The sequence below is a fragment of the Cetorhinus maximus genome, chromosome 19 (genome assembly GCF_964194155.1).
Source record: "Cetorhinus maximus chromosome 19, sCetMax3.hap1.1, whole genome shotgun sequence".
NCBI classification, from domain to species: domain Eukaryota; kingdom Metazoa; phylum Chordata; class Chondrichthyes; order Lamniformes; family Cetorhinidae; genus Cetorhinus; species Cetorhinus maximus.
The window spans coordinates 73,729,490-73,743,306 of NC_135897.1; the positions used below are offsets into that span (position 1 = coordinate 73,729,490).

Here is a 13,817-nt window from a genome sequence, read left to right on the forward strand (position 1 = left end):
TTTGCTGCCCATTCAACCTTGGGTTGGCCTTTGCATTTTTTAGGAAACCTCATCCACGGGCAAGACGAGGTTTCTAACAGCAAATAAAAATAAAATGACATTTTTAAATTTAATCAATAACATGTCCCCGCTCATGTGACAGGGTCATGTGAGCGGGGACATGTCTTATGCCATTTTAGAAACCTTTATTTTTCATTCTGAAAAATGTTCATCTCCCTGAGGCAGCTCTGTGCCTCAGGGAGCTTTTCCTGCACCCGCCCGCGCACATGCACTCGCCCTCCTCCCTCACCCCCCCCTGCACAGGCAGCACTCAGCTCTGCCGCTCGTGTTTCACACTGGGCGGGCCTTCATTGGCCCACCAGCGTGAAATCACAGTCCGGCCCCAATCATGGGCAGCAGTCGGCTCCCTGACCACCCCCGCCCACCCCTGCTGAGCCCACCCAACTAGGGAAAAATCCTCCCCATAATGTTTGCACATGCCCCTTTGTTAGCTGCTGCACCCATAACCTGACACAATAGGTGGAATTTTAACTCCAAGGCTGGAAACCAGAAGGAAACATGGGCTGCCCATCCAGAGCTTCCACAGGAGGAACAACTGGACTTTATTTGCTTCAGCCAAGCAAGACAGGCCACCTGAGATTGATGCCTCCCGTCAGTCGAAGTGCCTGTGAAGGAGCATAGAGCTTAAGTATTAAGATGAGGCCTGAGGACCAATTTCTGTCTGCCTTTGAGTCTCTTCTTTTAGGTGTTCACTGCCCACTCTAATGTGAAATCTGAGCCCAAAAATGTATCCATGTGAATTTTTAGCCCATCTTCTGACTGTTCATCTCCTTTGATATTTGGAGATCATACCTAACGCAAAAGAAGATGGTTGCAGTTGTTGGAGGCCAATTAAGTCAGTCCCAATGCATCTCTGCAGGAGGTCCTCAGAGTAGTGTCCTAGACCAACCATCTTCAGCTGTTTCATCTATGACTTTCCTCCTTCATAAGGTCAGAAGTGGGGATGTTCGCTGATTAGTCATGACCCCTCAGGTGAAGCAGTTGCTGTTCATATGCAGAAAGACTTAGACAACATTCAGGCTTGGGCTGATAAGTGGCAAGTAACATTCGGGCCACACATGTGCCAGGCAATGACCATCTCCAACAAGAGAGAATATAACCATCGCCCCTTGATATTCAATGGCATTACCATCACTGAATCCCCACTATCAACATCCTGGGGCTTACCATTGACCAAAAACTGAACTGGACTAAATGTGGCTACAAGACCAGGTCAGAGGCTGGGAATCCTGTGGCAAGTAATTCACCTCCTGACTCCCCAAAGCCTGTCCACCATCCACAAGGCACAAATCAAGAGTGTGATGGAATACTCTCCACTTGCCTGAATGAGTACGGCTCCAGCTATACTCAAGAAGCTTAACGCAATTCAGGACAAAGCAGCCTGCTTGAATGGCACCCCATCCACCAAATTAAACATTTACTACCTCCAGCACAGACACTCAGTGGCAGCAGTGTGTAGCATCTACAACATGCACTGCAGCACCTCACGAAGCCTCCTTCAACAGCACCTTCCAAACCCATGACCTCTACCACATAGAAGGACAAAGGCAGCTGACACATGGGAACACTACCACTGCACCTTCCCCTGCAAGTCGCACACCATCCTGACTTGGAAATATATCGCTGTTCTTTTACTGTCGCTGGATCAAAGTCCTGGAACTCTCTTCCTAACAGTACTGTGGGTGTACCTATATCACATGGACTGCAGTGGCTCAAGAAGGTGGCTCACCACCACCTTCTCAAGGGCAATTAGGGATGGGCAACAAATGTTGACCTAGCCAGCGACACTCACATCCCATGAAACAAAAATCCTGTGTGCAAGTTGGTTGCTATTTGCCTACACAGTTAATAATGGCAACAACATTGCATTTATACATATCAGCAATTATCTTTCAAAAGATAGTTCATTGAATCTAAAATGCTTTGCATGTCCTACCCTCTCCCCATATTTTTTTTAATTCATTCATGGGATGTGGGCGTTGCTGGCTAGGCCAGCATTTATTGCCCATCCCTAATTGCTCTTAAGAAGGTAGTGGTAAGCTGCCTTCTTGAACCGCTGCAGCTCATGTGGTGTATCTCTTGTTTCCTTGAGAGATCAAAAAATGTGTATCTCAGCCTTGAATATACTCAACAATGGAGCATCCACAACCCTCTGGAATAGACAATTCTGAAGATTCACAACCCACTGAGTGAAGAAATTTCCCTTCATCTCAGTCTTAACTGATCACCCCCTAATCCTGAGGTGGTGCCTTAGGTTCCCCAGCCAGGGGAAACGACCTCTACCCTGTAAAGCCCTTTCAGAATCTTGTATGTTTCAATGGCATCAGCTCTTATTCTTCAAAACTGGAGAGAGTATAGGCCCAAATACTGAACCTCTCATAGGACAAAACTCTCATCCCAGGAACTAAACTACTGAAGCTTTGCTGTACTGCCTCCAATGCAGTATAACCTTCTTTAGATGTGGAGATCAAAACTGCACACAGGATTCCAGCTGTGGTCTCACCAAAGCCCTGTGCAGTTGTGCCAAGGCTTTCCTATTCCTGTACACTAATCCCCTCCTAACAAAAACAACATGACATTCGACCTCCTAATTGCTTGCTGTACCAGCATGCTAACTTTCTGTGTTCCTTGTAAGAGTACGCCCAAATCCCATTGACAAGTTTCATGCCTTTTAAAATATATTTTGCTTTTCTATTCCTCCTACCAAAATGAATAACCTCAGACTTTCCCGCGTTATATTCCACCTGGAGGAGGGAATATGCAGGGGAGGAGGGTGTGTAACAGGGGAGAATGCAGCAAGTGGGGAGGTAGATGTAAAGTGGGAAGAAGGTGTAAGGGGGGAAGTTCAGAGAGTGGAAGGTATCCAGGGGGAGGAGGGAGTTTGGAGTGGAGAAGATATCAGGGGGGAGGAGGGAGTAAGGGTGGAGGATGGAGTAGGGGGATTGTGGGAGGCGATGTCCAGGTAAACGTGCAAGGGAGGGATCTGTGGAGTCAATGACTGCCTCCTGGGGAGCAAACTGAGGGTGGGTGCAGTAGGAGGGACTGGTGAGTGTGAGAGGGGCAGAGGGAGCTGGTCGGGTGGGAGGGTGAGGGTGCGTCAGTAACGGTAGAAAGGATGGCGAGTATGGTTGATGGGGACTTGGACATGGGGGTGGGAAGGAGGAGGTCGGGGAGGTCAATGTGGATGGGGGTGGGATTCTCAAGAAGGCAGGGAACATGCACATTCACTTGGACATCCTGCAATGACAAGGGCTCAGGTTGGTAGGTGACAGTGTGGAGGTGGAAGGTGACGCCAGGGGGGTCCACAGTGATGGGGAAAAGGACATGGCTGACTGGGGAAGGGAAAAGAACGGGGAACTTACGAGAAACTTGACTATGACCATGATTGTCAAAATTGAAAGTGAGTGAGCCTTGTGTTGGACAGACACAGGTGCTGCATGGGAATGGGCGGAGATGCAGATCAGCTCAGATGAACAACTGAAAGAGAACCCCAGCAGGCAGCAATGAAAATGCATGAGACAGTGAAATGACTGATGGATGAAGGCTCCACGTCTGTGGGAGAGTGCTTGCTCGAGACTCCATGAGGCCCTGCCACACGTACACAATTCTCCCTGCAAAATAACTTGTGGTCCGGCTGCATGCAAGTGAACTGCTATTTGTGGGGAGGGCGGTGGGTGCAATGGGAGGGCTCACTAAGCCTGTCAATGAAACTGAAAGAAAACATTACACATTATTCAGTGAAAGTGAATATATATTCAGATTATAAAGTGACAAAATGTATTCACCCGTGCATTAAAATTTCTTAACTTTTCTAGGCCTACCACTTCCTCTAGTTGCTACCCTGACATCCACAGCAGGGGTGGAGACAGCCTGTGCAATGGTTGGCCCTGTTGCCTTTGATGACTTTGGAGTGCATCCTCTGGAGAGCCGAGATCTTGGGGGCCCTGGCTTGCCTTGGCTGACCTCCTGTGGACCAGCTGCTCCCTCTGCGATGACAGAGGACGAGGTTGAGGGGGTCACAGGCAAAGGAGACTTGGAGGGAGCGGACAGCCTCTGAGATTCCTGAGTGGATGACCCAGGGGTGTTCAGCTGCCTCTCCTCCTCCCTTTGGATGCCTGAGGGCCCCGGCCTGACTCCTTGTGGGGAAGGAGCACCTGTAGGGACGTCGAAGTCCCCGTTTCTCTCTCGCGTTACCGCTGCAGGAACTCACCCATGGCTACTATGATGGAGTGCAGGTCTGCACACATCTCTAAGTTCTACTGGACCAGGGTCTCCATGGCATCTGCCATCCTTCCTATGGAGACCTCCATACACACACTTGTGGGTACCACTTCATCAGAGAGCAGGCGGACACACTCCTCCGACTTGCGTGCCACTCTGTCGAGGGCTTCCAACAGCTCTGCGTGATGTTCCCCCGCCTTCTGCTGACTCTCCAGAATGAATTGGAAGGCCAAATCCAGAGACTTGTCATCTGACTTAGACCTCACAGATGCCTCTTCCCCAGCTGTTCTCCAAGTACTAGAGAGCTCAGCTGAACTTGCCTCCTCCCACTGCAGACACATGTCCATGCAGTGGCCACCAGATTGTGAACCCGAGCCTGCTCTAGATCTAGGTCTTACCAAGGTGTGTGTCTCTGTGCTGGTGGAGGGTGTGGGTAAGCACTGTAACGGGTCTTCCAGGCTGCTTATTTCCAGCTCTTCAATGGAGGAAATGCCCTCTCTGCTGAAGGTGCAGACCTGGATGGAGCTGAGGGACTGGCTGGATGAGGGTGTTGGTGGCTTTGCAGAGCTCTCTATGAACCAAAGTAGAGGTAATTAGTGCATGACAGCAGAGTCAAAATGAGAGAGAGTACTCACAGTTGTGTTGAGAAAGAGATGATGTGGTGCAGGATCCTCACGTGGGTGTTCACTGCCAACCTCACTGTTGCTGTAGGCTTGGTCTACGTCCTCACCAGCATGATGACACGCTCCTCAAAGTGAGTGAGAGGCCTAATGTGGGCCACTCCACCACCCAGTCTAGGACCTCTCCCTGCTGCTGTGAGCCAGCTTCTCCTGCATGAAAACAGACGGAGAGAGCGTGAGCAGGACACAATGCACTACATGGGATGTTTGTGTGGTGAGCAGAGACATGGACGGGATGAGGACACAAGCTCCAGAGGATATGAGCCTGAGGAAGATAAGAGGGTGTGTGTGAGGTTTGGTGACGTTGTCCTTTGAGGTGTGAGATCCCTGTGGACATGTGATGGGTTTGTAGGTGTGTGAGCTGAGAGTGATGAGGTGGTTGACTTACCCTGGTGGAACGGATGAGATCATTCATCCTCTTCCTGCACTGGATTGCTGACCTCCTCTGTGCTCTGGTGGCACTGACAACCACTGGCACCATCTCCCAGGCCGGAGTGGTCATTCTGGTGGACCTCCTGCATCCATAGCGAGGTTAGAGGACATCACGGCAGCCTTCCCAGGTGCCCCAGAGAGGGATCACTAAATTTGGGGGCTGCCGTCTTCTTTGTTTTTGGGGTCATTGTCGCCTGGACAGTCCTGGTCTGTAGACATGAAGTAGATTGCGCTCTGGTGCGCTTTAAATATGCTGCCCTGAATGAGGAAGCGCTGAGGTCACGATGTGGCAGGCAAATCCAGTCCTCCCGCCAGCGATCCGGCATATTTCCCATAAATGCATTATTAATGAGCCGGGACACTCCAGGAAGGGGACAAAACAGCATGAAAATCCGTCATTGCGGCCAGCAGGTTTTTCACATCGCTACCGCACTTGGTACAAATCTAAGACGATTTCACTCTACGATTTTCTAAGTGCATCACTAAGACTTCCTTAATAATAGATTCCAGTGTTTTCCTGATGACTGATGTCAGGCTAATTGGCCTGTAGTTCCCTGTTTTCTCTCTCCTTCTTTACTTGAATAGTAGTGTTACATTTGCGAACTTCTAAGCTGCTGTGACGTTTTATAATCAAGGGAATTTTGGAAAATCATCCATTACCTCGGCAGCTACCACTTTTAGAACCATAGGATGTTGACTATCTGTTCCTTGGGATTTGTTCTTAGTCACTTATGTTTTTTAATATTTTTTCTCTGCTGATATTAATTACTTTAAATTCCTCAATCTTATTAATCTCTTGGTTACCCTCTATTTCTGGTGCATAATTTGAGTCTTCTACTGTGAAGACAGGCACAAAATATTTGTTCAATGTCTCTTCCATTTCCTCATTTCCCATGATAATTTCTTTTGTCTCTACCTCTAAGTGACAACTGTATACTTTACCAACTCTCCTTTTTTATATATTTATAAAAGCTCTTACAATCCAATTTAAATTCCTGACTAACTTGCTCGCATTCTATCTTTTTTCCTCTTTTGGTCAACTTTTTGGTCAGTCTTTGCAATTCTCTAAAACTCTCCCAGTCCTCAGGCTTACTATTGCTCTTTGCGAAACCATCGGCCTCTTTTTTAATCTAATACTATCCTTAACCTCCTTTGTAATCCATGGATGGATGGATTTTTCTTGCTGACTTTTTCTTTTTTAATGGAATATATTTTTGTTGAAAATTTTGAATCATTTCTTTAAATGTTTCTGATTTACCACCATACCTTTCAGTGTATTTACCCAATCAACCTTAGCCAGTTCTCCTTTCATACCTATGTGCTGGCTCTGTTTAAAGTTCTTGTTTTGGACTCGAATATGTCGCTCACAAATTTAATATGGAATTCAATTTTAATATGATCACTTTTTCCCATTTTTTTCCTGTTATATGCCCTATGACTCATTCATGCCCTATTGTCAACTACGCTACAGGCCTAGTGTACATTATTAAAAATGTAACAGTGCATTGATATCTATTACTGGCGTATGCTGATGCTTGTGCACTAATAGTTACAAACTACAAATCATTGAAAGGTTTACAACAGATGCCAAAATCTATGGTTTCTCCATCATTCTCAATACCATGGAAGTAATGTTTCATTCAACATCTTATAAGCTCTACAAACAACCATTGATTACCATTAATTTAATTCTGACGGTTATTAGGAAGTTCACGTACTTTGAGAGCTTACTATTCAATTATGCTCTCTTTGTTCAAAAATTGCTGGCATGGATAAAAAAGTCAAAACATGTTAGTTGGACAATTCAAAGGTTGACCCAAGAAATAGCATATAACTCAACTTTAGACTAAGTTCACAGTGTTTTACTCTTCACCATCCTTTCATACAAAAGCTGAAGAGTCCAGTTTAACATTGTATGTACCATACTGGTATCTTGAAGTTGACACCAAGATAGGTATGTATCACAGATAATAGACTTTGTTTGGATGTTGACTAGTATTACAATTGTCCATCTGGTATGTTAAAAATATTTCTACACATGTCTCTGAAGATCAATGCAAGATTGAAATATGGATCAGTTAATCCCACCACATTTGAGAACTGGATAAGGTCCATTATATAATACCATCGTACTGTCACAAAAAAGAAACAGCAGAACCAATTCCCAAGTACTGAATATCAAATCTGTGTTGATGAATTTACAACTGACATCAATAGGCATGCTAATAGTCTGCTAAAATAAGTCCTATATGGGGAGCTGAAGAATAGCAATTGTGCCCTAGATATATGGATTTTGGAATGAAGATAATTTTTGCAATTGTTTTGGATATTTGTAAACTGAGCTCCACAGGCTGACAATATCCCTTTAAGAATAGTTTAAAGTAGCTGTCTGAGGATATAAGAGGCTGTGGTGATGTCATCCTTACAATGACAAATTCAATAACACAAATTGCATTTGACTGGAGATTATGATTTGCATTGAGTGCTCTTTTCCAATATCCACTGGGATCTCCCCGCATGTATAAGATGTGATCTCAAGCCCTGATGGGACCCATATTACTCCATTTGGAATGATTGCGGTTTAGAAACTGAATCATATAGTACAGTATTGACCAGCTTCAGTTAGGGCTGTGCTGCTTCCTGTTACAGCTGTATCTCCGATCCAATTATTCATTTATATGAATGTTATTCATTGAACAATTCAGTTATACTTATACCAATTTTAAAACAGTGGTGGGTTTGAATGACCTATTGTGTTAATTCCAATTGTAATATGTAGATATTGAAACATGGCCACACATCCAAACAGAAACCTGAACAGTGAAATCTTGATTAGCTCCTCCTCTCCTCCCCCAACGAAAAAAGTTTACGTGTTTAAAGTCTTTCCACAATTTTCTAAAATGGGTGCTGGTGAAGGTAAGTTCCAGGCTGCAGACTACTGAAGGCAAACTTGATGATCTTCACTTTGCCCCACGTCAGCATGACCACTCAGGCATGCAATGCTGAAGGTTATCACGGCTCACACATACTTCTGGCAGAGTGACTTAAGATCCCTATCTCGAACGTGGGCATTTGGCTCAGGCCTTTGAGAGCTCAGATAATTCAATTGTTTTATTGTTTTTTTTACAGAACCAGGGGAGGACCTAAAGGGACGGAGCCTCAGCACTGAACTGGTGCCAAAGGCAGAAAGCAAAGAGAAAGGGGCACATGGTGCTTCAGGAGAACCAATCAAATCTCAGGAATGGGATGGAAGCCCTGGACCACCAGCAACGGTGTCCAGTCGAATGGGAAGGTCCTCAGTCAGCCCGACTCTGTTAGCAGGTCATAGCAGCTCAGACACCATGCAGCCAGGTAACTAACTGTCAAACCCTGTGCTAACTAGGATATGCATTTAAATAGAGCAACCTCAGAACTGTTTACATTTCTTCACAGTCTTCATACTTCAATGTAGCTAAATAATAAATTTACAAAATTTGCTGCTATCAAAGTGATCCCCAACCCAAATTGACTTTAAATAGAACATTCCAGAAAATCATGTTCAAAGACGATGTTACATTTTAAAGGAATTTACTCGAGATATTTTCTTGGGTTCAACATCATATACAGTAAAACAAGTCAGAGGGAGTACAGCTGCATTAAGTTTCAAGGGAGTAAGGCAAGGCTAGATGGCCTCTACTTTAATGACAGGAGTATTACAGGTAAAACGGATGAGTTAAGGGTGAGGATTGACGCATGAAATTGTGATATAGTAGCCATCACTGAGACGTGGTTGAGGGAGGGGCAGGATTGGCAGTTCAACATTCCGGGTTATAGAATCTTCAGGCGAGACAGGGGAGGGGGTAAAAGAGGAGGAGGCATTGCATTATTAGTTAAGGAGTCAGTTACTGCAGTAAGGAGAGATGATATCTTGGAGGGGGTATCGAATGAAGGTTTGTGGGTAGAGCTTAGGAATAAAAAAGGGGCAGCCACATTGTTAGGTGTTTAGTATAGACCCCCAGATAGTCAAAGGGAAATTGAGGAGCAAATACGTGCACAATTTGCGGAGGTATGTAAAAACAATAACAATAGGGTAATTATATTAGGCAATTTCAACTTTCCCAACACTAATTGGGATAGACATAGTGTTAAGGGCTTGGATGGAGTGGATTTCTTGAAATGTGTACAGGAGAACTTTTTAGGTCAATATGTAGAGGGTCCAACAAGGAACGGCGCAGTGCTGGACCTAATTCTGGGGAATGAAGCCGGACAGCTGGCTCAGGTGGTGGTGGGGGAGCATTTTAGTGATAGCGACCACAACATGGTACAATTTAAGCTTGTTATGGACAAAGAAACAGACAAGTTGCAAAAAAATGTTTTGGACTGGGGGAGAGCGGATTTTAGTAAAATAAGGCAGGATCTGGCTAAGGTAGACTGGGAACAGCTACTTGTGGGGAAATCTACAGTGGAGCAGTGGGGGGTGTTCAAAAATGAAATGGGGAGGGTACAGGCTCAACATGTTCCCTCTAGGGTGATAGGAAGGAGTAACAAGCCCAGAGAACCATGGATGACCAGAGATATTTAGGATACAATGAGAAGGAAAAGAGAGGCTTTTAGCAGGTACAAGGGAAGCAAATCAACGGAGGCATTGGTGGAGTACAGAAAGTGCAGGGTGGAGCTTAAGAAAGCAATTAGGAGAGCAAAGAGGGGATATGAGAAAGCTCTGGCTGGTAAAAGTAGGGAAAATCCCAAGACATTCTATAAGTATATCAATGGGAAGAGGATAACCCGGGAAAGAGTAGGGACCAAGGGGGAAATCTATGGGTGGAGCCAGAGGACATCGGTAGAGTGTTGAACCAATATTTCACATCCGTCTTCACCCAAGAGAATGAGGATGAAGGTATCCAACTCGGGGAGAGAGACTGCGAGGTTTTTGAGTAAATTGATATAGGAAGTGACAAGGTATTGGAGGTGTTGGCAGGCTTAAAAGTGGACAAATCTCCAGGTCCAGATGATTTGTGTCCCAGACTGCTGAGGGAGGCAAGGGAGGAGATCGCAGGGGCTCTGACCCAAATTTTTAATTCCTCTCTGGCTACGGGGGAGGTGCCAGAGGACTGGAGAACAGCTAATGTGGTTCTGCTATTTAAGAAGGGTTGTAGAGACAAGCCAGGGAACTACAGGCCAGTGAGTCTCACATCAATGGTAGGGAAACTATTGGAGAAAATTCTGAAGGAGAGAATCTATCTCCACTTGGAGGGGCAAGGTTTGATCAGGAATAGTCAGCATGGCTTTGTCAGAGGGAGGTCATGCCTAACAAATTTGATTGAATTTTTTGAGGCGGTGACCAGGTGTGTAGATGAGGATAGTGCAGTTGATGTAGTTTATATGGATTTCAGCAAAGCCTTTGACAAGGTCCCACATGGGAGACTTATAAAGAAGGCAAATGCACATAGGATACAGGGTAATTGATAAGGTGGATTCAAAATTGGCTTAGTTGTAGGAGAGAGGGTGATGACAGAAGGATGCTTTAGTGATTGGAAGCCAGTGTCCAGTGGCGTACCACAGGGATCTGTGCTGGGTCCCCTATTATCCGTCATTTATATAAACAACATAGATATGTGGGGGGTAGGATTAGTAAGTTTGCGGATGACACAAAGATTGGCCGGGTTGTTAACAATGAGGTTGAGTGTCTTGGGCTACAGGAAGATATAGACGGGATGGTCAAATGGGCAGATAAGTGGCAGATGGAATTTAACCCTGAAAAGTGTGAGGTGATATACTTTGGAAGGAGTAATTTGACAAGGAAGTATTCAATGAACGGCATGACACTAGGAAGTTCTGAGGAACAAAGGGACCTTGGCGTGTGTGTCCATAGATCTCTGAAGGCAGAGGGGCATGTTAGTGGGGTGGTGAAAAAGGCATATGGGATACTTGCCTTCATCAATCGAGGCATAGATTACAAAAGTAGGGAGGTTATGTTGGAGTTGTATAGAACCTTGGTGAGGCCACAGCTGGATTACTGTGTGCAGTTCTGGTCACCACATTATAGGAGGGATGTGATTGCACTGGAGGGGGTGCAGAGGAGATTCACCAGGATGTTGCCTGGGATGAAACATTTAAGTTATGAAGAGAGGTTGGATAGACTTGGGTTGTTTTAATTAGAGCAGAGAAGACTGTGGGACGACCTGATCGAGGTGTACAAGATTATGAGGGGCATGGACAGGGTGGATAGGGAGCAGCTGTTCCCCTTAATTTAAGGGTCAGTCACAAGGGGACAAAAGTTCAAGGTGAGGGGCAGGAGGTTTACGGGAGATGTGAGGAAAAACTTTTTTACCCAGAGGGTGATGACAGTCTAGAATGCACTGCCTGGGAGGGTGGTGGAGGCGGGTTGCCTCACATCCTTTAAAAAGTACCTGGATGAGCGCTTGGCACGTCATAACATTCAAGGCTATGGGTCAAGTGCTGGTAAATGGGATTAGATAGGTAGGTCAGGTGTTTCTCAAGTGTCGGTGCAGACTCGATGAGCCAAAGGGCCTCTTCTGCACTCTGTGACTCATTGAGATAGAGGACCAGCCATGATCATACTGAATGGCGGAACAGGCTCGAAGGGCCAAATGACCTACTCCTATTTTCTATGTTTCTTTTCTATGTTTCTAACTCCACATTCTGCCTACCCCCAATAATCTTTGGTGCCCTTGTTATTCAAGAATTTATCTACCTCTGCCTTAAAAATATTTATTGACCCTGCCTCCACTGCTCTCTGGGGAAGAGAGTTCCTAAGGTTCATGAGCCTCTGAGAGAAAAAATTCTTGTCATCTTCATCTTAAATGGGAAACCCTTCATTTTTAAACTGTGTCCCCTAGTTCTAGTCTACCCCACAAGGTGAAACATCCTCTCAGCATCCACCCTGTCAAGTCCCCTCAAGATCTTATATGTTTCAATAAGATCACCCCTCAACCTTCTAAACTTCAATGGATACAGGCCCAGCCTGTCCAACCTTTCCTCGTAAGATAACCCCCCCACCCCATTCCAGGCATCAGTCTATTGAACCTTCTCTGAACTGCTTCTACCATATTTGTATCCTTTCTTAAATAAGGAGACCACAAAACTGTACACAGTACTCTAGGTGTGGTCTCACAAACACCCTGTACAACTGTAGCAAAACATTCCTACTTTTTTATTCCATTCCCCTTGCAATAAACAACAATAGTCAATCTGCCTTTCCAATCACTTGCTGTACCTGCATACTAACTTTTCTTGATTCATGTATCAGGACACCCAGATCCCTCTGTACCTCAAAGTTTTTCAGCCTCTCTCTAATTAACTAATATGCCTCTTTTCTGTTCTTCCTGCCAAGGTGGACAAGTTCACATTATGTCAGGGGTTATTATGAAATGTTTGTTCTCTGAGTTTAGGCCCAAATCCTGGCAAAGACCCCAGCAGAGCACCACATTTATCCATTTTGTTGAGGTCCTTCTGATCTTACCAGGAGTCCCTGCACTAACCCTACAGTGTTATCTTTGACTCAGCATAGCACTCGCCTGTCTGAGTCAGACAGTTGTGATCCAAACCCCATTCCAGAGACTTGAGCACACTATCCAGGATGACACTTTACTGCAGTAGTGAGGGAGTGTTGCACTGTCAGAGGTGGCAGCTTTTGGGTGACACATTAAAACCGAGGCCCTAAGTGCCATCTTCAGCGGATGCAAAAGATTCCAAGGTACTAATCGTAGAAGAACAAGGGAGATCTCTATGTGTCACGGACAATATTTATCCCTCAATCAGTATCATTAAAAGATATTATCTATTGGGTGTACCTTTCTACTTGTTGACTTTAGAGGAGAAAGAGAAGGACCTGAGGAAGTATGTGAAGGAAGCGCATTTGCATGTGAGGTAATCTTGTCACATCTGCCCTGAACTAACCACCTACCTCTACTGATCAATGAATACCTACCTGTGAAAATCTGCCGTTATTACTTGTGCTTCATTAAAAAAGACATTCAAAGAAATTTGCTGTCTACTTAATTCAGGCCTTCTGAAAAGTTTTGGGACAGGGCCAACACCACCAGTTGTTACAAGGTAGCCGCAGCCTTGAACTTCTATGCTGCTGGATCTAACCATGCAAATTTTTTGATAATGATATGCTCCTCCTGGCCCCACAAAAATATTCTGGCCTGCTGTTATCCATTCACCCTAGCATTCCGCACCCACCCCACCACCCCCATTCCTTCCCAATTTCCTCCAATGGGACCTACTTGCTCGTTGACCCTGTGCAGGTGCCAACCGATTTTCCACCGCATCAGACTGGTGAGCTGCAGAGTATTGTCCAGTTGGCACCTTAACTTTCTTAACTTGATTTTCCGTTTGATTGTCTTTTCTGTGGAATGTAAAAGGGATAACTTTCAACTTGATGGGGGCAAAAAACCACTTCCTGATCTGCACCACCAG

General features: G+C 45.3%; 1 protein-coding gene across 1 annotated transcript in view; it reads left to right on the top strand.

Annotated features, from left to right (window-relative positions):
- Positions 1-13,817, top strand: part of nyap2a (neuronal tyrosine-phosphorylated phosphoinositide-3-kinase adaptor 2a) — a 176,016-nt gene that overhangs the window by 128,067 nt on the left and 34,132 nt on the right. The window contains exon 5 of the mRNA XM_078564137.1: positions 8,523-8,744. Coding sequence (XP_078420263.1) covers positions 8,523-8,744 — 222 coding nt within the window. The remainder of the gene's footprint in view (positions 1-8,522; positions 8,745-13,817) is intronic.